Source organism: Pygocentrus nattereri, chromosome 19 (assembly GCF_015220715.1).
Source record: "Pygocentrus nattereri isolate fPygNat1 chromosome 19, fPygNat1.pri, whole genome shotgun sequence".
NCBI lineage: Eukaryota > Metazoa > Chordata > Actinopteri > Characiformes > Serrasalmidae > Pygocentrus > Pygocentrus nattereri.
In genome coordinates, this window is record NC_051229.1 from 2,400,971 (window position 1) to 2,426,589 (window position 25,619).

Sequence of the window (25,619 nt, forward strand, 5' to 3'; positions counted from 1 at the left end):
GGTTCATCATTGAGGTTTTAATGTACTGTAATAAAGAAGAGTGGGAAACTAATTTGACTGAAATGTGTACAACACTTCCACATGAATGAAATACACTGCACCGATACGGTCACTGCAGAAAGTAAAGGAGCTGAAAGACACATCTGTGTGGATGTAATGTGTTTTATCAGTGTGGAAATGATGTAAACATTGAATTGAATAAATTTGACACTGCACTTTTTTCAGTGTAGCAGACTAAATCATAATCACAGTTACAGATATGGATCATGTCCAGCCCTGGCTGTAAGTGTCTTGTCTTTTCAGCTTTGGCACAGGTTGCATCTGCTCAATGGTTCCCAGACCCAAAGATCAGATGGTGTTTAAAATCAGACAAGGAGCTTAAAAAGTGCCATGACCTCACAAGAAAGACACGAGATCTTACATGCGTGAAGCGTGATGGAACTGATGAATGCATCAAAGCTATCAAGGTAGGACACCTTTCAGATGCGTCTTTACATGGTGTGTATTGTACCTGCTTATATGCATTTGATTATTTGTTCATTTAGCCCAGCACTGTGAAATTGCGCACACAATCATTTTGCTGATACACTAAAATGTAACACACTCCGTTATTAATAGAGTATGGAATGAGCTACACCTACTTTACTAACATCTACTGATGATTCTAAACTTGTAACATCTTAGAGTGCCTTAAAGGTTCTGAAATTGTTGTTGTGTAATCTCTGAAGCTGGTGGGATGAAATATTTCTAATATTGTAGGTACAACAGGCCAGAAAATTGGAAACATCACTGCTGTTGTAAAAATAAACATGGACATTTTATTGTTTGAGATAGTGGCAATGGGCCTCATTCAACAAGATTCAAGCGTTTTATTGTCATATGCACAGCGGAAACAGGCAGTTACACTGTACCATGAAATTCTTCTCCTCCATTCACCAAATATAATCTTAATACAATCGTAGAATTAAAAAAAAAAGAAAAATAGAAAATACAAGATTAACACAAAGCAATAGTAAAAAGTACAGTTGTACTAAAAACAATAGGAAAAAGTAGTTATATAAAAAGTACAGTTAACAAGCGCTCCAGAAGTTTGTTCACAAATGTGTTTTTGAGAAAGGTTCTAAGAAAAAGTCTACGTCAGATTCATGACGTATTCTTAAAGCGCAAAGGTTCTCACCTTCGTGCTTCTGAGTGTGTGTAGATTCTGTTCTTACCTAAGAACAAATCCCACATGAGAAAATACTGGTGAGTCAGAATCTTCGTCAGAACTGCGTAAGCGGGTTTTAAGAAGAAATTTCTTCTTAAGGACATTTGGTGAATGAGGCCCAGTGTTATTAATAATACAGTGCAGACTGGTTAAACTGGGTAAACTAGGCATCAGTGATCGGTTAATGACATAACAGTAGAATATTTTTGCTTGCTTTCATGTTTAATCTGTAGACTCATTTCAGTCATTTAATGTTATTTGTTAGGAAGGTGCAGCAGATGCCATCACTCTGGATGGAGGTGACATCTACAAAGCTGGCCTCAGTAACTACGACCTTCATCCCATCATCAAAGAAGACTACGGCAAAGGTAATTTCTCTTAAAGAACTATAAAACCTCTAGAGTTGGCATTAAATGATGGCATCTGGAGTTTGGAATTAGAAACAAAAGGTGCTGAGTCAACATATTTAACAGAGGACATAAAGCTGTGTTCAAACTTAATTTGTTTAACTTGGCATAAGCCTGTGACTGGGGATGGTTTCCCCAGGTTTAAGCAGTAACAGTATATAGTCATGTTTAAAAGTTTACTGACAGCTTAAAATACCTTAGTCTTATTAGTAATACCTTAGTTACTTCCCGCAGACCACAGCAAAACACTAGTATTTCCACAAGTGAACACAACTGAGCTTTTAAATATGTTGAATGTGATATCCTACATTAATAGCACATTCTTTGTAACTAACGCAGTTAGATTGTTCCAGAGTTGCATCTGCGCTGGTTAAACACACCAAGTGTGTGTAACTGTTGATTCTCACAAACATGAGAAGGATCCATGTGCAGGTTAAAGGTGGTTTGATCCAGGGAAATCCAAGAGGCGAGGTCAAGGACAGAAAAAGAGGTAAAACGCCAAAAAGAAGTCAGCAAAAAAACAGGCAAAAGTACTCAAAAGGGCAAGAGCAACAATCAGCCCAGGGAGCAGGCAGCAGTCCAAAACACCAAAAAAAGACAGGGGAATAAAGGAGGCTTGGTAGGACAGACACTGAGGAATGGACAATACTTCACAAGGTGTGAGTGCAACTGAGAGGGGTTTATAGGAGCAGAGCAGGGTGGGAATGAAGATCAGGTGGGGCTCATTAGGGTGGTCATTAGAACTCAGGAGAGGAAGACCTCTGGTGGCCAGAAGGGGGATTGCTGACACTGCGTCAGATATCAGGCCTGTACGAAAAGCTGCCTGCAATAATACACATTTTAAGATATTCTCACACTGAACTTGTTTCACACATCAGACAGCCTCAGGTGAAATGGCTTCAGAGAAGGAGGAATCAAACTAAGTGGCCACAAAGTCTTGAACGATAAAGTTTGTGTAACATTTACTGAACTGGCGTTTTATTACATTCTTTTATTTGACAAAAATTAAGCCATCACACGCTATTACTCTGCTTGCTCTACCAAGCACTTCAGTGTAAGGAGCCATGACAAAAATACTGGACAAAAAGGTAAAGAAAGCAAAAATAAAAACAACTAACCCTTACTGTGATTATTTCCTACAAAGTGATGGACAAGTGATTAGCAAGAAAACTGATTTTAATCCGGTGTGAACCTGCAGTGTGTGAAGTTTTACAGTCTGATGGTAAAAATTGTGGAGTGATCTTGATCCAGTGTGAATCTGCAGTGTGTGTAGATTTTTAGATTATTTTCACCTCACACTACTGGAATAACAAAGCCTTTTGTATGCTGTGTTTTTATTGTTATTGATTTTATTCTTTAACATGCTGACATGACGACCTCTCACTCCAGCAAAGCTGTGGAAAAATGACAAAGATATTTCATCTTCAACATTAATTAAGGTGCCCATGCATCGTTTAAAAATATTATGATGTTTTAAAATAGATAAAGATAAAAAAAATGTAAGTAATGTAAATATTTTTCATTGTATGAGGTATTAAATTTGGTAACATCCAGGCATGTGTTAATAGATCAGGTATTGGCTACAATAAGCTTGATCCAGTTATTTTTTTGGAACTAATTGTTTATTAAAGGTTTAAAGAAACCTTCACCACTTTATGGTCAGGCCATAGAAATTAAGGTGTGTATATACATAAATACATTCACATGTATGTTTTAGGGGTGGGGGGAAAAATAGATTCTTAGATGCATCGCAATGCAAGTGGATAAAAGAAAAATACGAGCAGCACTCTCTGCATCAAAAGCTAGAGTAGGGGTTGGAAACCCAAATTTTAAGAAGAACCATTTTGTCCTTTTAACAAAAATCAAGCCACTTTGGAAGTCACAACATTTTGATGTGTGTCAGTACATGCTAGAGCACTATTATATTGGTTTAGCAGCGTTATAACGGCGCTCTTATTTCACCATAGCATCGTTTTTTTTCACAAACACTATCACTCCGCTGAGACGCTGTTGCTAAGCAACGACTCTGACAGCTGTAGGAGACGCTCGAGCCATCTGAACATTTTTATTTCTGACTTTGCCACAAACAGAAAACGGACACTGTTAAGGTCACATCTAACCGACAGCCGATTTGGTCCGACTCTGAAGACGAGACGACACTAAATTCCCAAACTGTCGTCACCACTGAGCAGATTTTCAGTCGGCAACTGAGACAGAAGAACAGCTGAACAACCTGGAATCAGCCAGAAATGAACACCATTCGCCAAACTAAACGGGCTGTAAGAAGCTTTACAGACTGGCTGGAACAAAACAACATTAATACTGATCTGGAGAAACTGACCAAACTGAGCTGAACCTGATATTGGGTCAGTTCTATGGCTCAGTCTGTGCTTTAAAAGGCGGGGCTTACAGCAGACTGAGGAGCGAGTGGGCGGAGCTCGTTACTCTGACGTAGCAACAAGCTGCTTGTTAGAGATCTATAATTTGGAGGAAGGAAACCCATTAAAGCCTTTGGCTTGTCCCAGCGACCAAATCATAGCCGTGGTGTTATTCTGTGATGACACACTCCCTCTTGTGTTCTGTTGCTTAAGTATAGGATAAAAAATCTAAATGATAATGCAGACTTATAACCCCTATTCTTGCTGCCTCCTCATATTACTAAATATAACTATATTTTATATAACTAAAATATTTTGAAAAACACGACAAACATGAGAAACCATATTACACGTTTGCACCCGTTTTCTGCCCGATTGTAGTCGCCGCCAACCAGAGGACGAAGAGAAAGGGCGAAGTGAATTATTACAAATTCTATCACAACGTTTATTGCCAAGGATTTGCATCTGTACTCATTTTACTAATTTTCCTTATACAGCGATTACCCCACTTTTCAACAACACCAAAACAAAGTTATGGAATCACTGAAAGAAATGGGTAGAATAGCTGTGAATTGCTGCTTGACCACCCATTGCCTAGGAATCTTATTTCACCGTAACGGCGCGTTTCGTCACAGATGAGTAGCAGCAGCGTCTCATGTGATCCAAACCAAGAAGAACAGTGAGTGAGAGCCTTCCAGTTGACTTGCAACATCGCTTGGGTTTATTTTATTAATAAAAGATATTGAAGTAAATTCATTTTGGATCAGTCCAAATACTTTGCTTTAAAAAAAAAGTATTGCTGTACACTATTTACAGATATATAAAAAGAAAGTAGAGATGAATAATAAAATAAAACATACTAAAACTAAACAATAAGAGTAATGTGCAGTACAAACATACAAAGTAGCTGCATCAATACTATGCGGTGGTGCCTGTTTCTCCAGTGCATTGATAATCGTTTTATATATCGCATCGCAATGATTAACAATAAAGTACATATTTAAAATCAGTTATATACAGTACCAGTTATTAGGTACACCTGTTCAGTTGCTTGTTAACACAAACAGCTAATCAGCCAATCACACGGCCGCAACTCAATGCATTTAAAATTCTTTAACATTTTAATTCCATACACTGTATTAAAGAGGCTTCACTAAAATAAGCCCGTCTCCATTTTTTTCCCATTTATCTTTACCTCGTTTCAGATTCTGAGTCCTGTTACTACGCCGTTGCCGTGGTGAAGAAAGGCTCAGGCTTTAAATTCAGCGAGCTCCGTGGTAAGAAGTCATGCCACACTGGGCTGGGGAAATCCGCAGGCTGGGACATTCCCATCGGCACGCTTGTTCACACGAAACAGATCGAATGGACCGGTGCTGAGGACAGCCCTGTGGAGAGGGGTGAGCAGGAATATTGCTGTGGATTGCTAATAAGAATCCATTACCATAGTTTCTGAATAATTTATAGTAGTTGTAAAGTGTTTAGTAAATAAGCATTTTTGTTAATGTGCAATGACTTAACAACGTTAAATAGAAAGTGGGTTAGATCTTGGTTGGAAATTTTAGTAATTTATTACCGTCACGCATGCAGACAATCCTCCAGAAGACATGAACTCCGTTTCCCAGACTCCTCAGTGGTGTCATGTGACTACAGGCGTTTCTTCAGCATCCTATCAGATAGACATGTATCATGTTTTTGACTTCCTGTCGGTTCTCTTATGACTCTGTTTTTCGGATTTGCCCCTTTTGTACTGTTGCCTGGTTTGTTTACTTCATGGTGACTGACTCATCGCCTGTTTTCTGGATTCTGCACTGCCTTGCCCATCTCTGTTATGGTCACCTTTCTTATTTTGCTGATTCTCTTGGATTTTACCCATGCCGGTTTATTGAGGACTCTTTGCATTCCCCACCTAAACCTTCACTTTTGGTTTCTGACCACGAGCATCTGCTTTCTGATATCACGTCACAATTATAATGACGTGTTTGTCATTAGCTCTTAAGATCAAAGTCTAAAGGTCTGTTCACACGAAGGAAGCTATTAAATTTCTGAAAAAAGGGTGCATACCTGCCAACATTAGGCTGTGAAAAAGAGGGAGATATTTGGGGTTATTGTCAAATGGTTTAACCAGCCATTAGGGGTGTACGTTATGTACTTCTGGTGCCGGTCCCAACCCCGGATAAATGGTGAGGTTTGCGTCAGGAAGGGCATCCGACGTAAAACTTGTGCCAAAACTATCATGCAGATCACAAATATGATTGCCATACCGGATCGGTCGAGGCCCGGGTTAACAATGACCGCCTCCGGTGCTGTTGACCAGCAGGGTGCCGGTGGAAATTGGACTACTGTAGGTCGAAGACCATCAAAGAGGAGAGGAGGAAGGCGGGTTAGAAGGCAGCGAGAGAGAAGGAAAGGCAGGAGTGTGGAGGTTAGAGTAGGAACTCTGAACATAGGGACAATGACTGGTAAAGGCAGAGAGCTTGCAGACATGATAGAGAGAACGAAGGTAGATATTCTGTGTGTTCAGGAGACCAGATAGAAAGGAAGCAAGGCCAGGAACATTGGAGGTGGACTCAAACTGTTCTATCATGGTGTAGAGAGGAAGAGAAATGGAGTAGGGATAATCCTAAAGGAACGTCTTGGGAAAAGTGTTCTGGATGTAAAGAGAGTGTCAGACAGGATCATGAGCCTGAAGTTAGAGGTTGATGGTGTAATTTTGAATGTGGTCAGTTCATATGCACCACAGGTTGGTTGTCAGTTAGAGGAGAAAGAGGAATTTTGGAGTAAGATGGATGAAGTGGTAGATGGTGTCTCTAGACAGGAGAGATTAGTGATTGGTGCAGACTTCAATGGACATGTTGGTGAAGGGAACAGAGGGGATGAAGAGGTGCTGGGTATGTATGGTGTGAAAGACAGAAATGCGGAAGGTCAGATGGTTGTAGAATTTGCAAAGAGAATGGAAATGGTTGTGGTGAACATGTATTTTCAGAAGAGGGAATAACACAGGGTGACATACAAGAGTGGAGGGAGGTGCACACAGGTGGATTATATCCTTATCAGGAGATGCCACCTAAAGGAGATTGGAGATTGTAAAGTGGTACCAGGGGAAAGTGTAGCAAGGCAGCATAGGGTGGTTGTCTGTAGAATGAGATTAGAAACAAAGAAGAGGAAGAGAGTGAAGACAGAGCCAAAGATTAGATGGTGGAAGCTGAAGGAGGAGGATGGTTGCAGGCAGTTCAGGGAAAAATTGCAACAGGCCCTTGGGGGCAGTGAGGAGCTACCTGAGGACTGGGAAACTACAGCTATGGTGGTGAGAGAAACTGGCAAGAATGTTTTGGGTGTTTCATCTGGTCAGAGGAACGAAGACAAGGAAAGTTGGTGGTGGAATGAGGAAGTCCAGGAGAGTATTCAGAAGAATCAAATCAAATTTATTTGTAGCGCTTTTTACAGCAGATGTTGTCACAAAGCAGCTTTACAGAATTTCAGAAAAGACAAAGTTTCAACAGGACTGTAAGAATGTACAGAATGTACAGAAACCCCCCCGGTGGGCAAGCCAGGGGCAACAGTGGCAAGGAAAAACTCCCTCAGAACTGAGGAAGAAACCTTGGGAGGAACCAGGCTCACCAGGGGGGACCCATCCTCCTCTGGTCAAACTACCTACAAGTGATTATACTACTAATATTATCAGCAGTAATATTGGTATTAGGAATAACTAGGAGTCTATGCGAACATCAGCGTAGGGTGGGCAGCTCATCCAAGGTAGTTGGTGGTAGCTGGGGCATGGGCAGCTGGTCTGAAGTGGGTAGCAGGGGGGCTCGGCAGTATGATTTGGTCGCTCGGCAGTCGTCCTTTAGTGTCCGGCCGGACGTGTGGGCGGTCGTATACGCAGAAAAAAGGCAGGGAGAGTATTTGCCAGTTTTTTATCTCGTACTTTTCTACAGTATTTAACCTTTTGTTAATCATAATGTCTTTGTGCTTGTCTCTTCAAAGATGCTACTAAAGACTGTGGCCTGTGTAGAGGGATAAGTCTTATTTTATTTGTTTTATTTTTTAGCTTGTATTTTTAAAAATCCTCTCTTTATATTTACCTCGATAGCTACTTTCTTCACCTTCACTCACTGTTCACCTCAAACTCAGCATCACTGATTAGGGGTAAGAACTTTTGACACTGCTGCAGTTCAGAATTATCAGAAGGCTGTATCATTTGATTATGGATGCAGAGGAAGGTCCTCCACAGAACACCTTTTCTAATTAAGCTGCAAAGAATGTGCTCTGCATGGCAATGGTCCTGTTGATAAGACATATTCCTTGTTACACCTTTTAGACTAAGGATTGCTGTTCTCTGGTGATGCATGTCAGGCAGGGTTGTTTGCTCAAGCTCACATCTGCTTCTGAGTTGGGTTGCCAGGTACCACAACACATAACCCACACAGAAACTGAGAAACACCTTTTTGATTAATATTACTATGAAATCGGAGGGGTTAACTGGAGAAATTACCAATCAGGAATACAGCAGGGAAAGGGTTGAAATTAGGAAGAAAAGTTGGAGTGTAATAATTAGTGTTGGAAGGTATGAAGATGTCATTTTTAACATAGTGGGACATTCACATTTCAATGCTACAATGAAAAAACTAAACTAAATGACACAAACACTGGGTTCACCTCAGACACTTTCATTCCCCTCGCCTCATACAGGAGCTAAAGCTGAAAAATGATTACCGATTTTAGTATGTGAGTGGGGAAATTTGATGTTCTGCTTTTGCTTGTCACTCATTAAAAAGGTGCGTTCGTTTAATTTGCGAACGAGGCTCATTGTTTGCAGTTCTTTGTGGGCATGAACAGACTGGGATAGCATTCGCTATAATGTGTATTTGCTATAATGTACACTCACTGTCCACTTTATGAGGTACACCTTATACACATTATACTTATTATTTAGCACAAGAAAAAGTGAGGAAGGGTGAATCCTCATTGTCAAATAAGTGAAAATAAGTTGGGTACTGCTGGTTCTACTACATGGTTGGAACTGGAGGGTAATTAAGTTGGTTGCAATCTGCCACTTACTGCACCTTTAAGTAAATTCAGTGAAATGCCAAATACACTCACTGGCCACTTTATTAGGTATTGCTAGTAAGAGGTTGGACCCCCTTTTGCCTTCAGAACTGCCTTAATTCTTCGTGGCAGACTTTCAACAAGGTGTTGGAAACGTTCCTCAGAGATTCTGGTTGGTTATTTGAGTTCCTGTTGTCTTTCTATCATCTGGAACCAGTCTGCCCAATCTCCTCTGACCTCTCACATCTTCTACTTCTTCTTTCGGCTTCCTGATCCACTATCTCTCCCCCCATCGTCCTCCTCTCTCGTTTTCCTCATTCATTAGTTCTTCAAAGTACTCCTTCCATCTACTCAACACTGTTCACTCACTAGTACATTTCCCTCTCTATCCTTTATCAGCCTAACCTGCTGTACATCCTTTCCAGTTCCATCTCTCTGTTTAGCCAAACGATACAAGTCCTTCACTCCTTCTTTACTGTCCAGCCTCTCATACAGCTCATCATAGGCCTGAGCCTTTGCCACCATTCTTTTCGCTATGCGACTAGCCTCACAGAACTCCTGCCTACTTCCTTCATCTCTCTGGTTATCCCACTTTTTCTTAGCTGCCTTCTTCTTCTGAATACTCTCCTGAACTTCATTCCACCACCAACTTTCCTTGTCTTCTTTACTCTGACCAGACAAAACACCCAACACATTCTTGCCAGTTTCTCTCATCACCTTAGCTGTAGTTTCCCAGTCCTTAGGTAACTCCTCACTGCCCCCAATGCCTGTTGCAATTTTCCCCTGAACTGCCTGCAACCATCCTCCTCCTTCAGCTTCCACCATCGAATCTTTGTTTCTAATCTCATTCTACAGACCAGTTTCTGAAATACTCAGACCAGCCCGCCTGGCACAAACAGCCACGCCACGTTCAAAGTCCCTTAAATCCCCTTTCTTCCCCGTTCTGATGCTCGGTCTGCACTTCAGCAAGTTGTCTTGACCACCTCTACACGCCTAAATGCAGTGAGCTGCGGCCGTGTGATTGGCTGATTAGCTATTTGTGTTAACAAGCAATTGTACCTAATAAAGTGGTGAGTGTACATGTTTCCTTTAACCTCCGTGTGTTAATGTTACTTGTCGTATAGGCTATTGTGGTGTGCGACAAGTGCTACCATTCTGCCTCCATCTTGATGCAAATTTGTTTGAGCTACAGCTAGTTCTGATTGGTCAGCCTGATTTTTAATGCATAAGTACAATGCAAAACATCAAGCAGGCTCTGATAAACAAATGCATGTGGTGTCAGAGTCCTTCAGATTTAATATGAAAGAGGGCATTGATATAGGTGCATTAACTTTTAAAACTTGGCACACATTTTTTTTGGTGTGAAGAGAAATAGAGCCTCAGTCCTGTATTAGGCCTTCACTGCAGTACTTTTTGTGAGTATTGTGTTTTTAAACCAGTGACACATCTTTGCATGATGGATCACAGATTTGATTAATCATTCTAGGGCTTGTAAGTTGTCACATGCATTTTTCTGAAGTGTGTGGGTTTGTTTTTGCAGCGGTGACAAAGTTCTTCTCAGCCAGTTGTGTCCCTGGAGCTGAGAAAGGATCTAAACTGTGTAAGCTGTGCAAAGGTGACTGCTCACGCTCACACAGCGAGCCGTACTATGGTGACGAAGGAGCCTTCCAGTAAGAACTTCACACTGCTGCTTTTATTGTTCTCTTGCAAAGTACATTAGGATGACCCCTGACGTCTTGATGTCGCCTTGTTATCGCTCTTACTTGTTCAGGTGCCTGAAGGACAGAGCTGGAGAAGTTGCGTTTGTGAGTCACCTGACTGTGCCGGGTGAGTTTTACCTGAATTTCCATTTGCCAAATGAAGCAGTTTGCGTGTGTCAGAAATAGCAGTGTGTTTGCAACATTATTAAATGATATTTTTATATAAATTGCCCACAGCAAAACAATAGATTTATAATTTCAGAATGTACCACTATGCATATCAAATATTTTGCTGTAGAATAAGTAACTTGTAGCCACATTATCAGGGAGGTCAAAGACAGGACCATAAGTAAATAGTAAGAGCACTATAAACTAGTTATTTTGAAAATATGAGCCAGAAATCGAAACGTATTAGTCTGGAATGTCGTGTTATGCATGTAGGAAAATCAAATAATTATGCTAGTATTAATTGGCAGTCTCGCACATGTTATGCAGCCATTAAAAAGATAAAGATCAGATTAGAGTCGAGGCCAGAGATACACGTGAGCGCAGCGGTAGCACAGAGTGTGCATTGTTGTGACTCCAGCACACGCCAAATAATTTGGGGATTATTTCACAAATTTTGAGATCTTTCACACATTTTCTTTTGCTGTTTCTTCCCCCAGAAATTTACCAATGGTAAATAATCAATAAATAAAACGATTTGAGACAGTCCTATTTGGCCTATACTAAATACAAAATACATAATTAATCATCTGTAACAGGTTCAAGCTTAATTAAATTATGAATTGGGCTAGATACTTCATTTACTAATCAAACATTATAAGGTAAATATATTTAAAGATGAAGGTTTCGTTGCTCTGTATTTATTATACATGTTAATATATACATAATTACTATAATTATAATACATAGTATAGGACAATTGTCCTTACTTGCAATGAAGTTTGAAGGAAATAAGATTGATAACATTTGATAAAACATATGGTTTAAAAGCCATTTTAAATGTTTTTGAAAATAAACAAATAAATGTGATGTAATTGTGGGGATACTACATAGAACATTAACTTAAATCAATAAATATGTTAATAACTGAAACAAGTCACCAGAATCTAGATGCGTGTGGGTTAAACAGATAAGATTGGTTTTATTGCCACAAGGCAAAAACGTGGTCAACGAACAGACGTGGGTCAAAAACCAGAAAATGGAGAAGGATCAAAATGTGATCGTAACACCAGGCAGACGAAAACAAAAGGGCAAGGCACAAGACGTGGTCGGAAAAGCAGGCAAAAGGTTCCAAACACAGATGAGATATCCAGGGAAAAGTACAAAAGGGACAAGCAAAAGGCAGAGTAGCAAACAAGAAGAAGGTAAAAAATCTGGAAAATGTGATTAGTGTAAACACTCAGTAAGTTCTATAGGAAGCAATACCTCACACTGAAGCCAACTCAAGGCCAGGCTTACATAATGTCCATCCATCCATCCATCCATTTTATAAGCCGCTTCTCCGTCAGGGTCGCGGGGGGGGGGGGGGTTTGGGGGGGTGTGCTGGAGCCTATCCCAGCGGTCATCAGGCGGAAGGCAGGATACACCCTGGACAGGTCGCCAGTCCATCGCAGGGCAGACAGACAGACACAGACAGTCACTCACAAAGACAAAGATTTAACATGAATGTAAAAACCCCCAGGTAAGCAAGCCAGGGGCGACAGTGGCAAGGAGAACCTCCCTCAGAGCTGAGGAAGAAACCTTGTGAGGAACCGAGGATCACAGTGGGGGACCCATCCTCCTCCTCAGACTACCTACAGAGTGATTATACTACTAATATTAATAGCAGTAGTATTAGTAGTAGTAATAGCTGGGAGTCCATGAGAACTTCAATGTAGGGTGGGCAGCTACTCCAAGGCAGGTGGCGGTAGCTGGGGCATGGGAGAGCTCGACAGTCATTCGCCCATCAGTGTCCGGCCGGACAGGTGGGCAGTCGTTTACTAAGTCGTTAAAAAGGTAGAGAGATGGAATTAGTTTTGTTAAGAATCGCTCGTAAACAGTAAGAACAATTCATATCCACTACATTCAAAGCAGTTTCATTGGAAATTCACAGATCCATCAAAAATATACTGTAGGACTGAATATTGAAAATGAATATTTTTCATTTTGTCATGCCATTATTTATTTATAGTTCTTCTAGGTCTTTTTTGTGGTGAAGATCAAAACTTGTCTATTTTAATTTATACTGCTAATTTTGCTAAGCATATTTTTATGTAGGTATGTTCTGAAAAAAAGATATTTCATCTTGTAGCAGAGATGTGGAGGTTATTTCTATTAACAAGTTTAAAACGAGTTTAATGTTGATAGTAACATAAGACGGTGATAAATCTGAAAAAAATTTTGTTGGCTACATGTTTCAGCCTGAAATCTTCTCAAAACTGTCCTAAAACAACATTCAGACATCAGGCAGTGTTTTTATGATCATTCCATGTAGGAACTTTCTGTGAGGAGCTTTTAGAGGTGGACGTCTGGTTCCCATCATGCCACATATAGTCACGCCACCGTGTCCTGGGTCTTCCCCGCAGTCTCCTCCCAGGTGGACTTGCCTGTGACACCTCCCGAGAGAGGCGTCCAGGAGGCATCCTGACCAGATGCCCGGACCACCTCAGCTGGCTCCTCTCGACGTGAAGAATCAGCGGCTCTACTCCGAGTCCCTCCCGGATGACTGAACTTCTCACCCTATCTCTAAGGGAGAGTCCAGACACCCTGTGGAGGAAACTCATTTCAGCCGCTTGTATTCGTGATCTTATTCTTTCGGTCATTACACAAAGCTTATGACCATAGGTGAGGGTGGAAACGTAGATCGACCGGTAAATCAAGAGCCTTGCCTTATGGCTCAGCTCTTTCTTTACCACAACAGACCGGTAAAGAGCCCGCATCACTGCTGACCCAGCACCAATCCGCCTGTCAATCTCCCGCTCCCTTGTACCATCACTCGTGAACCCTGATATACTTGAACTCCTCCACTTGAGGCAAGAGCCTATCCTCGACCCAGAGAGGGCTCTCCACCCTTTTCCGCCTGAGAACCATGGTCTCGGATTTAGAGGTACTGATTCACATCCCGGCCGCTTCACACTTCACACACGCAAACTGATCCAGCAAAAGCTGAAGTTCGCGGTCTGATGTCCCCAATAGGACCACATCATCTGCAAACAGCAGTGATGTGACCCTGAGGTCACCAAAACGGACACCCTCCATCCCCTGACTGCGCCTAGAAATTCTATCCATAAAAATTATGAATAGAATCGGTGACAAAGGGCAGCCCTGACGGAGTCCAACTCTCACTGGGAACGAGTCTGACTTACTGCCGGCTATGCGAACCAAACTCCAGCTTTGTTTGTACAGGGCCTGAATGGCTCGTAGCAAAGAGCCATGTACCCCGTGTTCCCGAAGCACCTCCCACAGAATACCCCAGGGAACACAGTTGAATGCCTTCTCCAGATCCACAAAACACATGTGGACTGGTTGGGCAAACTCCCATGAACCCTCCAGAATCCTGGAGAGGGTGAAGAGTTGGTCCAGTGTTCCACGACCAGGGCGGAACCCGCACTGCTCCTCCTGGATCCGAGGTTCGACTATAAGCTGGACTCTCTTCTCCAGTACCCCTGCATAGACCTTACCAGGGAGGCTGAGGAGTGCGATTCCCCTGTAGTTTTTTTAAAAAGAGGCACCACCACCCCAGTCTGCCAATCCAGTGGCGCCGTCCCCGATGTCCACGCAATGTTGAAAAGGCGTGTCAGCCAAGACAGCCCCACAACATCCAGAGCCTTGAGGAACTCAGGGCGGATCTCATCCACCGCTGGAGCCTTGCCACCAAGGAGCTTCTTAACTACCTTAGCGACTTCGGCCTCAGTAATGGACAAGCCTATTCCCATGTCCCCAGGCTCAGCCTCCTCACTGGAGAACGTGTCGGTGGGATTGAGAAGGTCCTCAAAGTATTCCTTCCACCGCCCAATGACGTCTTCAGTCGAAGCCAACAGCACACCATCTCCACTATATACAGTGCTAGTGGCACACTGCTTTCCCCTTCTGAGTCGCCTCACTGAGGCACTTTCCAAGGTCTCACCAAACTCCTCCCATACACGGGTTTTTGCCTTGGCGACAACTGAAGCCGCAGATCGCTTGGCCTGTCGATACCTGCCAGCTGCCTCTGGTGTCCCACAGGCCAACCATGCCCGGTAGGACTCCTTCTGCAGCTTGACGGCATCTCTCACCTGGGGTGTCCACCACCGGGTTCAAGGATTACCGCCCCGACAGGCACCAACTACCTTATGGCCACAACTACAGTCAGCCACTTCAACAATGGAGGAACGGAACATGGCCCATTCTGAGTCAATGTCCCCCACCTCCCCCGATATCTGGTCAAAGTTCTGACGGAGGTGTGAGTTGAAGATCAATCTGATAGGTTCTTCTGCTACACGTTCCCAGCAAACCCTCACTATTTGTTTGGGCTTGCCTGGTCTGACCGGCATCTTCCCCCACCACCTTCCTCCTTCCATCACCTACCAGGTGGTGATTAGTTGACAGCTCAGCTCCTCTCTTTACCCGAGTGTCCAAGACACATGGCCGCAAGTCCGATGACACGACTACAAAGTCAATCATTGAACTGCGGCCTAGGGTGTCCTGGTGCCATGTGCACTTATGGACATCCTTGTGTTCAAACATGGTGTTCGTGATGGACAAACTGTGGTTTGCACAGAAGTCCAAAAACTGAACACCACTTGGGTTCAAATCAGAGAGGCCATTCCTCCCTATCACACCCTTCCAGGTCTCACTGTCATTGCCCACATGAGCGTTGAAGTCCCCCAGTTGGACAATAGAGTCTCCAGGAGGAGCACTTTCAAGCACCCTTCCCAAGGACTCTAAGAAGGCTGGGTACTCTGAACTGCTGTTCAGTGCATAAGCACAGACAGCAGTCAGGACCCGTTCCCCAACCCCAAGGCGTAGGGAAGCTACCCTCTCGTCCACCGGAGAAAACCCCAAAATACAGGCACTGAGTCAAGGGGCTATGAGAAAGCCCACACCTGCCCGCAACCTCTCACCATGGGCAACTCCGAAAAGAATAAAGTCCAGCCCCTCTCAAGGAGATTGGACCCAGAGCCCAAGCTGTGTGTTGAGGTGAGCCCGACTATATCTAGCCGGTATCTCTCAACCTCGCGCACCAACTCAGGCTCTTTCCCCGCCAGTGAGGTAACGTTCCAAGTTCCAAAAGCCAGTTTCAGCAACCGAGGATCAGAACGCCAAGGCCCACGCCTTCGGACACTGCCCGATCCACAAAGCACCGAACCCCTACTACTGCCCCTCCCAATGGTGGTGGGTCGATGGGAGGGGCAGTAGTACTCATGTAACTCCTTCGGGCTGGGCCTGACGTTCGCTGGCGAGCCCCTCCCCCAGGCCTGGCTCCAGGGTGGGGCCCCAGTAACCCTATTGCGGGCAGGGTACACAAGTCCTGTTTTTGTGTTTTCATAGGGGTTATTATGGATCACACTTTGTCTGACCTTTCACCTAGGACCAGTTTGCCATGGGAGACCCTACCAGGAACTTTTGCTGCACACAACGTAGCTCCTAGGATCATTCAAGCACGCAAACCCCTCCACCACGAAAAGGTGGTGATCCATGGAGAGGTTCCCATCACCACCACTGTAAATAAATCTGACTCAGTATGTTTCTCTAGAACAGAGCATTTCACACCAAACCGCTCTGAATGGCTCTGTTTACATCTTCATTTAGAACAATCAGTGAAGCTGACGTTACTAAAGTCAAACATGTGATTCTAACTCCTCATACTGCATGTTTTCAGATGCTGAGAAGGGTCAGTACGAGCTGCTGTGTAAAGACGACACCAGGAAAAGCATCGATGAGTATAAAACCTGCCACCTGGCCCGAGTCCCCGCCAACGCTGTGGTCAGCCAGAAGAATGCTGAATTGGCCGATCGCATCTTTACGCTTCTAGAGTCACTCAAGGTAAACAGTACAGTTCACTGTTCATGACCTTTCAAAACTTTGGGGACTTAAATATACATATTTTTTAAACAAATGTGCATGTTTTCTCTGTGGGTAAATATTTGTGCCGATATTAGTGACAGACTGAATTGGGGGGAAAAAAGGCAGTGTAAATTTTCTCCCCTTGCCTTTGAGAGAGGTCAGCCCTTATCATCACACAAATCTTTCATTTATTTAAAACCTGTTCTTTATACCAAGTGAGATACTTAGGAAGATGTGTTGAGTGAGAGAGCGTTGAAGTGTTGAAGTGTGTTGAAGAGTGTTGAAGATAAATATACAGATAAATATACAAGATGCTGACACAGAATTTAATGTTTCCACTACGCTGCTGAAGGGGTTCTTTGATTTTTTTTTTTTTTTTCTTAATTGAAATGTTTCTCAGTGAACATAAAAAATTATTTTGAGAATTTCAAAAGATGTATTCTCCAAACTTTTGACACCTGAAGAATGTCTTGATTGCGGAAGACATTTAAAAAAGGCATTTTAAATAAATCTGTGTGTAAGAAAAGATAATAGTTACATGAAACGCTCTGTTCAGATAAACTCACCGTGTCAGAACCGTTCACAGTGGTGGTGATAGGAACCAGACGTCCCCCTCTAAAAGCTCCTCACAGAAAGTTCCTACATGAAATAGTTATGAATTCACTGCCTGATGACTGAGACGCTGTTTTATGGTAGTTTTTGAGTAAAGAATTGGATGCTGAATCTGTTTGTGTTTTGTGTCATACAGGACAAAGGCCTGTTCTTCTCTGGGGGTGGCTCTAAAAACCTGATGTTCAAAGACTCCACTAAAAAGCTAGTGAAGCTGCCTGAGACCACTGACTCCTTCCTGTATCTTGGAGCAGAATATGTGTCCATTATCCGCTCTCTGAAGAAAGGTGATCTACTAGTAGCCATATACATATACAAAGAAGTATAAAGCTTAAGATAATGACCCTTTTCAAAATTCTAAGAAATCCATGACAGATATTGGCATATCTGTCAATGCAGGCTACGTGGTAGCACCTGGTAGTCTAAAGGACTAAGAAGTTTAGTAGCACAAAGGAACACTTTGAAGTACACAGAGAAGAACATCTAAAACAAAGAAACTGGCTTTACAAGATGTTCAGTGTTTGAGAACTGACAATGTGAATATTGGCCTATTTAAAAGGATCAAAAAATGGATTCTGGAAAACATTTTATATTAATAAAACCAGGAACATGTTTTATGCCTAATAAGGAGGCGGCTTTAGTGATAAACTGACCTTTTTTAGTGATAAACTGAGGACTCATCAGCACCTATGTTAAAAAAGTTAGCTGAATTTTTTTAAAGCTGCAGGACTGAAATAAAAACAGCTCCATCCTCCAGATGATCAGGAAAGCACGATTCAGGCATTATACATTTTACATTTACAGCATTTAGCAGAAGCTCTTATCCAGAACAACTTACAAAAGGTGCTTTGTCTATCTAGTTACAAATAGGTTAGAGAGAAAGATGGGCCTGAGCTCAGACACTGTTAGAAACAAAAGTCCATGTTGATACAGAGAGAAAAAGGAAAAGAATTAAACACAGGACCTTTCAATAAATGCACTATAATATATTCGAATAAGTACTTAACTCTGTGCTCATTTAAGTGCCGTATAAAGAGATGCAAGAGACTATATTGTTTGGACAGTCAGTGGGAGTTCCTCCACCTGGGCTCCAGTACAGAGAAAAGTCTTGATGCTTCTCTTCCATGTGTCTTGAAGGATGGAGGGTAAAGCTGGGCTGTACTTGAGGCTCAAAGGGCTCAAAGGTAGAGTTCAAGATTTGCCATCAGGTAGGGAGGGCCTGGTCTGTTTTTGACTTTGTAGGCATCAGGGTTTTAAATCTGATGCATGCAGCTACGAGATGCCAGTGAAGGGAGAAGAACAGTGGAGTGACATGACTGAACTGAGGAAGATTGAAGATGAGCCGCACTGCTACATTCTGGATGAGTTGCAGAGGCATGAGAAGACCAGCCAAGAGCGAGTTGCAAAAGTCAAGCCTTGAGATGACAGACATTTTCAAGACACTACAGATACCCGGCACATGTGGCAGGGCATCCAGGCCATCACCAACTACAAGACACCTCGACCTGCTTGTGACGATGATGCCTCCCTTCCAGATGCTTGGTTAGAAGCACAGAACGGTGCAACAGCAAGGGAAACCACACCTCCTCCAAATGAACAGGTACTGTGTCTGTCCACTGCTGATGTGCGGAGAACTCTACACGGTCAACCCACAAAAAGCACCAGGATCTGACAGCGTACCAGGCAGAGTGCTCAGAGAATGCGCTGTACAGCTGGCTGATGTTCTCACGGACATATTCAACATCTGTCTGAGTGCTGCAGTCGTTCTGTGCCGAAGCAGTCTCCAGTGTCCTGCCTCAATGACTACCGTCTCGTTGCACTCACTCCCATCATCATGAAGCGCTTCGAGAGGCTTGTCATGAGGCACATTAAAGACCAGCTTCCTCCTTCACTGGACCCACTGCAATTTGCATATCGCCCCAACCGATCAACAGACGACGCTACCTCCACCACACTCCACCTGGCTCTCACCCACCTGGACAATAAAGGCACCTATGTCAGAATGCGGTTCATAGACTTCAGTTCAGCATTCAACACCATCATTCCTCAGCAGCTGACTGGACAACTAAGGCTGCTGAGACCTCAGTTAGTCAGGATAGGTAATAACATCTCCAGCACCACCACACTGAGCACCAGTGCCCCTCAGGGCTGTGTGCTCAGTCTGCTGCTGTTCACTCTACTGTCTCACAACTGATCTGCAAAGCACAGCTTAAATGACATCATCAAGTTTGCTGATGACACGACTGTGGAGGGTCTGATCAGCAAGAATGACGAGTCAGTGTACAGGGAGGAGGTGCAGCGGCTAACGGACTGGTGCAGAACCAACAGCCTGTCTCTGAATGTGGACAAAACTAAGGAGATGGTTGTTGTCTTCAGAAGAGTGCAATGTGTCCACCCCCACTGAACATCACTGGCTCTGCTGTGGAAATCATCAGGAGCACCAAATTCATAGGTGGTCACATCACAGAGAACCTCATCTGATCCCTCAACACCAACTTCACAGCCAAGGGAGCCCAGCAGTGCCTTTCTGATTGCGTAACTCACTGATCGGAGCATGTTAAATAGTCTTTGCACCTTATTTCACAACCCTTATTCTCAGAAATGTGTACTGGGTTGGCGCTGCACTGTCCTGTCTGTTTACTGTGTCTAATGTCTGTTTTATTTATCATATCTATTTTATTGTTTCTTGGCAATTTTTTTGCTCACTTACATCTGCACATTGCACTTTGTACTGCTCATTCTGTTTTATGTTGCACCGTGTTCTGAACATCACTGGCTCTGCTGTGGAAATCATCAGGAGCACCAAATTCATAGGTGGTCACATCACAGAGAACCTCATCTGATCCCTCAACACCAACTTCACAGCCAAGGGAGCCCAGCAGCGCCTTTCTGATTGCGTAACTCACTGATCGGAGCATGTTAAATAGTCTTTGCACCTTATTTCACAACCCTTATTCTCAGAAATGTGTACTGGGTTGGCGCTGCACTGTCCTGTCTGTTTACTGTGTCTAATGTCTGTTTTATTTATCATATCTATTTTATTGTTTCTTGGCAATTTTTTTGCTCACTTACATCTGCACATTGCACTTTGTACTGCTCATTCTGTTTTATGTTGCACCGTGTTCCTTGGAGGAAGGTAATTCCAGGGATGAGTATCAGCTCAGTCTTGGTAGAAATGAGCTTCAGGTGGTGAGCTGCCATCCTTGAAGAGATGTCAGACAGACATGCCGAGATGCGACTGGAAACCTGGGTGTCACAAGATGGGAAGGAAAGCATTTGTCGAGTGTCATCAGCATAACAGTGATAAGACAAGCCATGAGATATTACATCACCAAGAGAGCTAGTTCAAAGAGAGCATCGAGCCTTGTGGGACACCAGTGGAGAGCCTGCATGAGACCTGATAAGAGCAATCCTGTAGTTCCGACTTGAACCACTTCCACACAGAGCCTGTGATTCCAAGGTTGAGGACGTCGACCTTGGAATCACTGAGGACATTCAGAAGAATTGTATGGTTGACCGTGTCAGAAAATGCTGAGAGGTCAAGAAGAATCAGGACAGATGACAGTTTGGCTGATCTTACTGACTGGAGCTTTTCAGTCACTGCTATATAGGCAGTTTAGGTTGAGTGCACCAGGTTGAAGCCAGACTGGTTGGGGTCCTGGAGCTTGTTCTGTATGAGAAAGAGAGACAGTTGATTATACACTGCATATTCATGAATTTTAGAAGGAAATGATACATTCTTCAATAACACGTCCACTACTTTAATAATTCTGACTGACTACCACCGTCGTTCTCACTGCAGGTTTGTTTTGTGGAGATTGTGTTTCCTTCACTTGAAGGAGGAAGGAACATTTAGAGTCTTTGTGATTGGCTAAAATTTATGTCAGGCAATATTTTGCAACCAGTACAACTGACACTACAAAAATGGTAAATAAAGATTGAAAAGCAGTTTAATCTGGAAGAAAATTGTAGCAGCCTAATGCAATATATATGATTTTTTTTAAATAAGCCTAATAGCCATGAATAAGGACAGCCTCACATAGTGCTCTTTAGCACAGTTCAGTTCAGCATCAGTCAGTCTAAATCTTTTTTTTTTTACATTTTTAAGTACTTTATGATGGCCTCATGAATGCATGTAAAAATATAATTTGTAAATCTTCTTCCACAGAGAGGACCACAGAGGGCACTTCAGAGGTCATAAGGTGGTGCGCTGTGGGCCGCGCTGAGAATATGAAGTGCGATGATTGGTCGCTCTACAGCGAGGACCAGAGGGGCAGAGCCAAGATCGAGTGCCTCATGGAACAGAGCGTGGAGGACTGCATCAGAAAAATCATGGTACTGTAAGACCTCAAGCAAGGCTACAGATTTGTGAGACCACATAGTTTAATCTGTCCTATGTTGTTTATGTGATTTTCAAAATATTAATATTTTTATTGTGTAAAATATTATTCATGTGACGTTTCATTTTAGGGATGTCACTGTTGATTTCATTAGTAATAAAGTAATCTACCGATTATTTTGACAATTAATTTAACTACAAGCTTAAAAATAAAAATGGGTGTAACTGAATAAGAACAAATAATGTAGAATGAAAGACTCAAATACTTTCCTGCAAAAAGCATTTAAAAAACAATAAAAACTATGTTGTTAAAAATATATGCATATAATAATAATAATAATAATAATAACAACAACAACAACAACAACAACAACAACAACAACAATATAGTTCAAACATCCCCTGAGAGCAGATTGGAATGTCTTCATTTAATAAAAAAACTAATGTAGTTGGTTCCGGTTGTAATGGCAAGTTAGGCAGACGTGAGACGTCCGGCTCCCCAGAGCATAGTTAATTTAACAGTGAACAAGTGACCTTTTACACTTTCGTTCATAGTAAAACATGTTTTTAGACCGTAGACTCCTTTTATACCAAAAATGTCAAGACAGCTGAGAAAGAAGGCTGGCTCTAAGCCTATTTTTTCCACTTCCACTATTGCTCAAGCATCCCGATGAGCTGATGTTGTTTTTTTATTTTATTTTATTGTACACAGAACCTGCGTACATACAAAAAGGTGCAATTTACACTTATACACACACACACATTTCTACCTCAAGGTCGTGGAGGGCAATTTACACACAAAAAGGCGCAATTTAAAAGAGTACTGCAAGTAAAGAAAAAAAAGGGTGGGAAAATACATAAATAGAATACAGAAGAAAGGAAAAAAGAAAAACATAACAGACAGCTGGGATTAGATTCTGAATCATAGTCTTCACTTGAAGAACAGAGTTGGTGGGCGTACTTATTATGCATCAGTCTAAGAGCTTTGCAATACAAAATAAAGTCATTGTGAAAAACACAGAATTTTGGCTTAACCTTAACAGAGGTGTCAAATTCAGGTCCAGAAAGTAAAAGTCCTTCCCAGGATTTTGTTCCAACAGGCTGGCTTCTCTAGTTAGATCACACCACCAGCTTGTTGGAACAAAATCCTGGGAAGGACTTTTACTTTCTGGACCTGAATTTGACACCTCTGAACCTTAAAGTATTTTGCTTTGTGGATGAAAAATTTTCCCAGGATGATAACAGTGGGCGGCACGGTGGCGTGGTGGGTAGCGCTGTCGCCCTGAGTCTGCTTGGGTTTCCTCCGTGTTCTCCGGTTTCCTCCCACAGTCCAAAGACATGCAGTCAGGCCAATTGGAGATGCTAAATTGCCCCTAGGTGTGAGTGACTGTCTGTGTCTGTCTGTCTGCCCTGCGATGGACTGGCGACCTGTCCAGGGTGTATCCTGCCTTCCACCCGATGACCGCTGGGATAGGCTCCAGCACCCCCCACGACCCTGATGGGAGAAGCAGCTTAGAAAATGGATGGATGGATGGATGATAACAGTGTTTAAAGTTGTAATTGTCCATAGTAAGTCCATAAATTATGTCTTTGTCAGAGAATATTTTGAGAAAAGGAACTTTGGAAAATAACCAATCGAAGATATCAGACCACAAATTTTCAACATATATGCAGTGAAAAAAGCGAATCGCAAGCTCTTCCCAATCAGAGAGCACTTCCCTTGGGCCTTCCTCCCCTGACGACCCCGGCACAACAAATCACTCAAATACCGCTGAAAATGGATCTTCCCAAGGAAGAAAGTGGATCTTCCCCCCTTTCGAAGAGGAGCTTACCCTTCGATAATGACAAGCTGACAAGAATTTGTCCTGATTACAGCACGGATCTCTCTCGCAGACAAGCCGTGTTAAGCAAGTCAAAACAACTTTGTTTCGGAGAGGAGCCCGTTTCACGCTCCTCTACCCTGCAAGACTCAGAGTCATTGCGAAAGGCATAGTCAGGATCTTTGATACGCCTGATGCTGTGCAGAGGTTTTGCAAGGAACATCCAATGTGTTGATCTGACTGAACTGTAGTCTCAGGAATTGCTGTCCCTGAGGTTAGTGCGACTGTGGTTGGGCCTCATTCTCTGACGTCATTTACCGATGCTCATACTTGGTGTAATGGTGGGGAGTGATGAGGCGGATGCATATGCTGAGATAAGCGACTTTTATTGTGGGCAAAACCAAAATCAGGGTCATAACGGTCCATGGTCAGAGAGCCAACACGAACAGATCAGGGTGCATACATAACCAACACAGAACCTCAAACAAGAACCAAACATGAGAATACAATACGTCCAACAAACCGCACAAACAAACAAAGACCAACAACAACTAGGGGCAAACACAGGGCTTAAATAATCATGAGGGACAGGTGGAAAACAGGTGAAACGAATCAGGGGCAGAGTCAAGAAAACAAGGGGGCAGGACTGATAACCAAAACAAATGCACATAGAACATCAAACGTAAACAAAAAGCAAATGGGGGAGACTAGGAGGGGCCAATCATGACACTTGGGTCTTTATAGTGAAGATTCAAAATTTGGTGGAGGACTTGATCTAAGTTTTACGCAGCTGCGCTGACGTTGAACCATGTGCTGCACTGGGTCGAAACCACAGGTCAAAACCAGCTCTAAACAAAGTGACCGCTGGGCCCTAATTGGTGCTCTGGCTTTGCGCTTCTTTCGTTTTGACATGTTACGTTTTTATACACACAGAAACCAAAAGGAACGACAGATTTCTCAAAATGTAGGAGGAAAAAGTCGGATATTAGACTCTGAAATGTAGTGGAGTGAAAGGAAAAATTCACCCAAAATGGAAATACATAAGTAAAGTACAGATACATGAAAAAACTACTTAAGTGCAGTAACTAATTACATTTACTTAGTTACTGTCCACCACTGGCTATTGGTAAACATCTATGCTCCGAACTGGGATGATGAGGTCTTCGTGAATAGGCTTTTATCTGTTCTCTCTAATCTATATATGCACAACGTATTCTTGGAGGTGATTTAAAACTGTGTCATGAATCCAACACTAGACTGAAAAAAAATGCTCTCACCCATGTCGTTGTCATATCTCATCATGCTCCTCTTCAAATGGATGTAAAATGTGTCTGGTGTCAGAGGGATCCTCCTTCATGGTGTTTGAATCTTCCTATCTGAGGAATTGTTTTGTTCTATGATCTCAGACTCAATTGACTTCTTTCTGGTCACCAACAGATCTGACACCATTTCAAATGATACACTGTGGGAAGCACTTAAAGGACCGCTTCACTGCGAAATAACTTCATCTTCCTCATACATAAAAAAACTCTGATGTAAACAAATTGAAAATATTTAAAAATTGATGCGCAATTTGCAATTGTAAGTCCTGTGATGGACTGGTGACCTGTCCAGGGTGTATCCTGCCTTCTGCCCGATGACTGCTGGGATAGGCTCCAGCACTCCAACCCCCCATCCCCCCACCCCACCCCCGGAGAATCTGCTTGAAAAATTGGACAGAAAAATGTCTGAGAAGTCTTCTGCGGAACTGTTAAAATCATGAACGGGCCTTCAAGCAGAGGTTAATCTACTTGATTCAAAAAAGCAGAGGCTTTTGTCTTGTGCTCACGTGGCTTAGTATATCAATATGGTGATAAAGGCAGTCGATTATTTGTTCATCAGCTCAGGAGACTTACCGCTGCTTGTCTAATGCCTCATTAAAGACTTTATGGGCAATTTAACCTCTCATCCCAAAGAAAATCAACAAGATTTTTGCTGAATATTAGTCCTCACTTTATACATCTGAACACCAATCCAGTCCAGATATTATGTATACTTTTCTGAATGATTTACAGCTTCCCACTTTAGACCCTAACACAGCACA

General features: G+C 42.7%; 1 protein-coding gene across 1 annotated transcript in view; it reads left to right on the forward strand.

Annotated features, from left to right (window-relative positions):
* The window catches only part of LOC108442890 (serotransferrin-2-like), a 56,538-nt gene that overhangs the window by 12,401 nt on the left and 18,518 nt on the right, over positions 1–25,619 (forward strand). The window contains exons 3-10 of the mRNA XM_037531026.1: positions 304–467; positions 1,473–1,575; positions 5,198–5,389; positions 10,579–10,708; positions 10,810–10,865; positions 16,584–16,747; positions 17,517–17,664; positions 21,546–21,712. Coding sequence (XP_037386923.1) covers positions 304–467; positions 1,473–1,575; positions 5,198–5,389; positions 10,579–10,708; positions 10,810–10,865; positions 16,584–16,747; positions 17,517–17,664; positions 21,546–21,712 — 1,124 coding nt within the window. The remainder of the gene's footprint in view (positions 1–303; positions 468–1,472; positions 1,576–5,197; positions 5,390–10,578; positions 10,709–10,809; positions 10,866–16,583; positions 16,748–17,516; positions 17,665–21,545; positions 21,713–25,619) is intronic.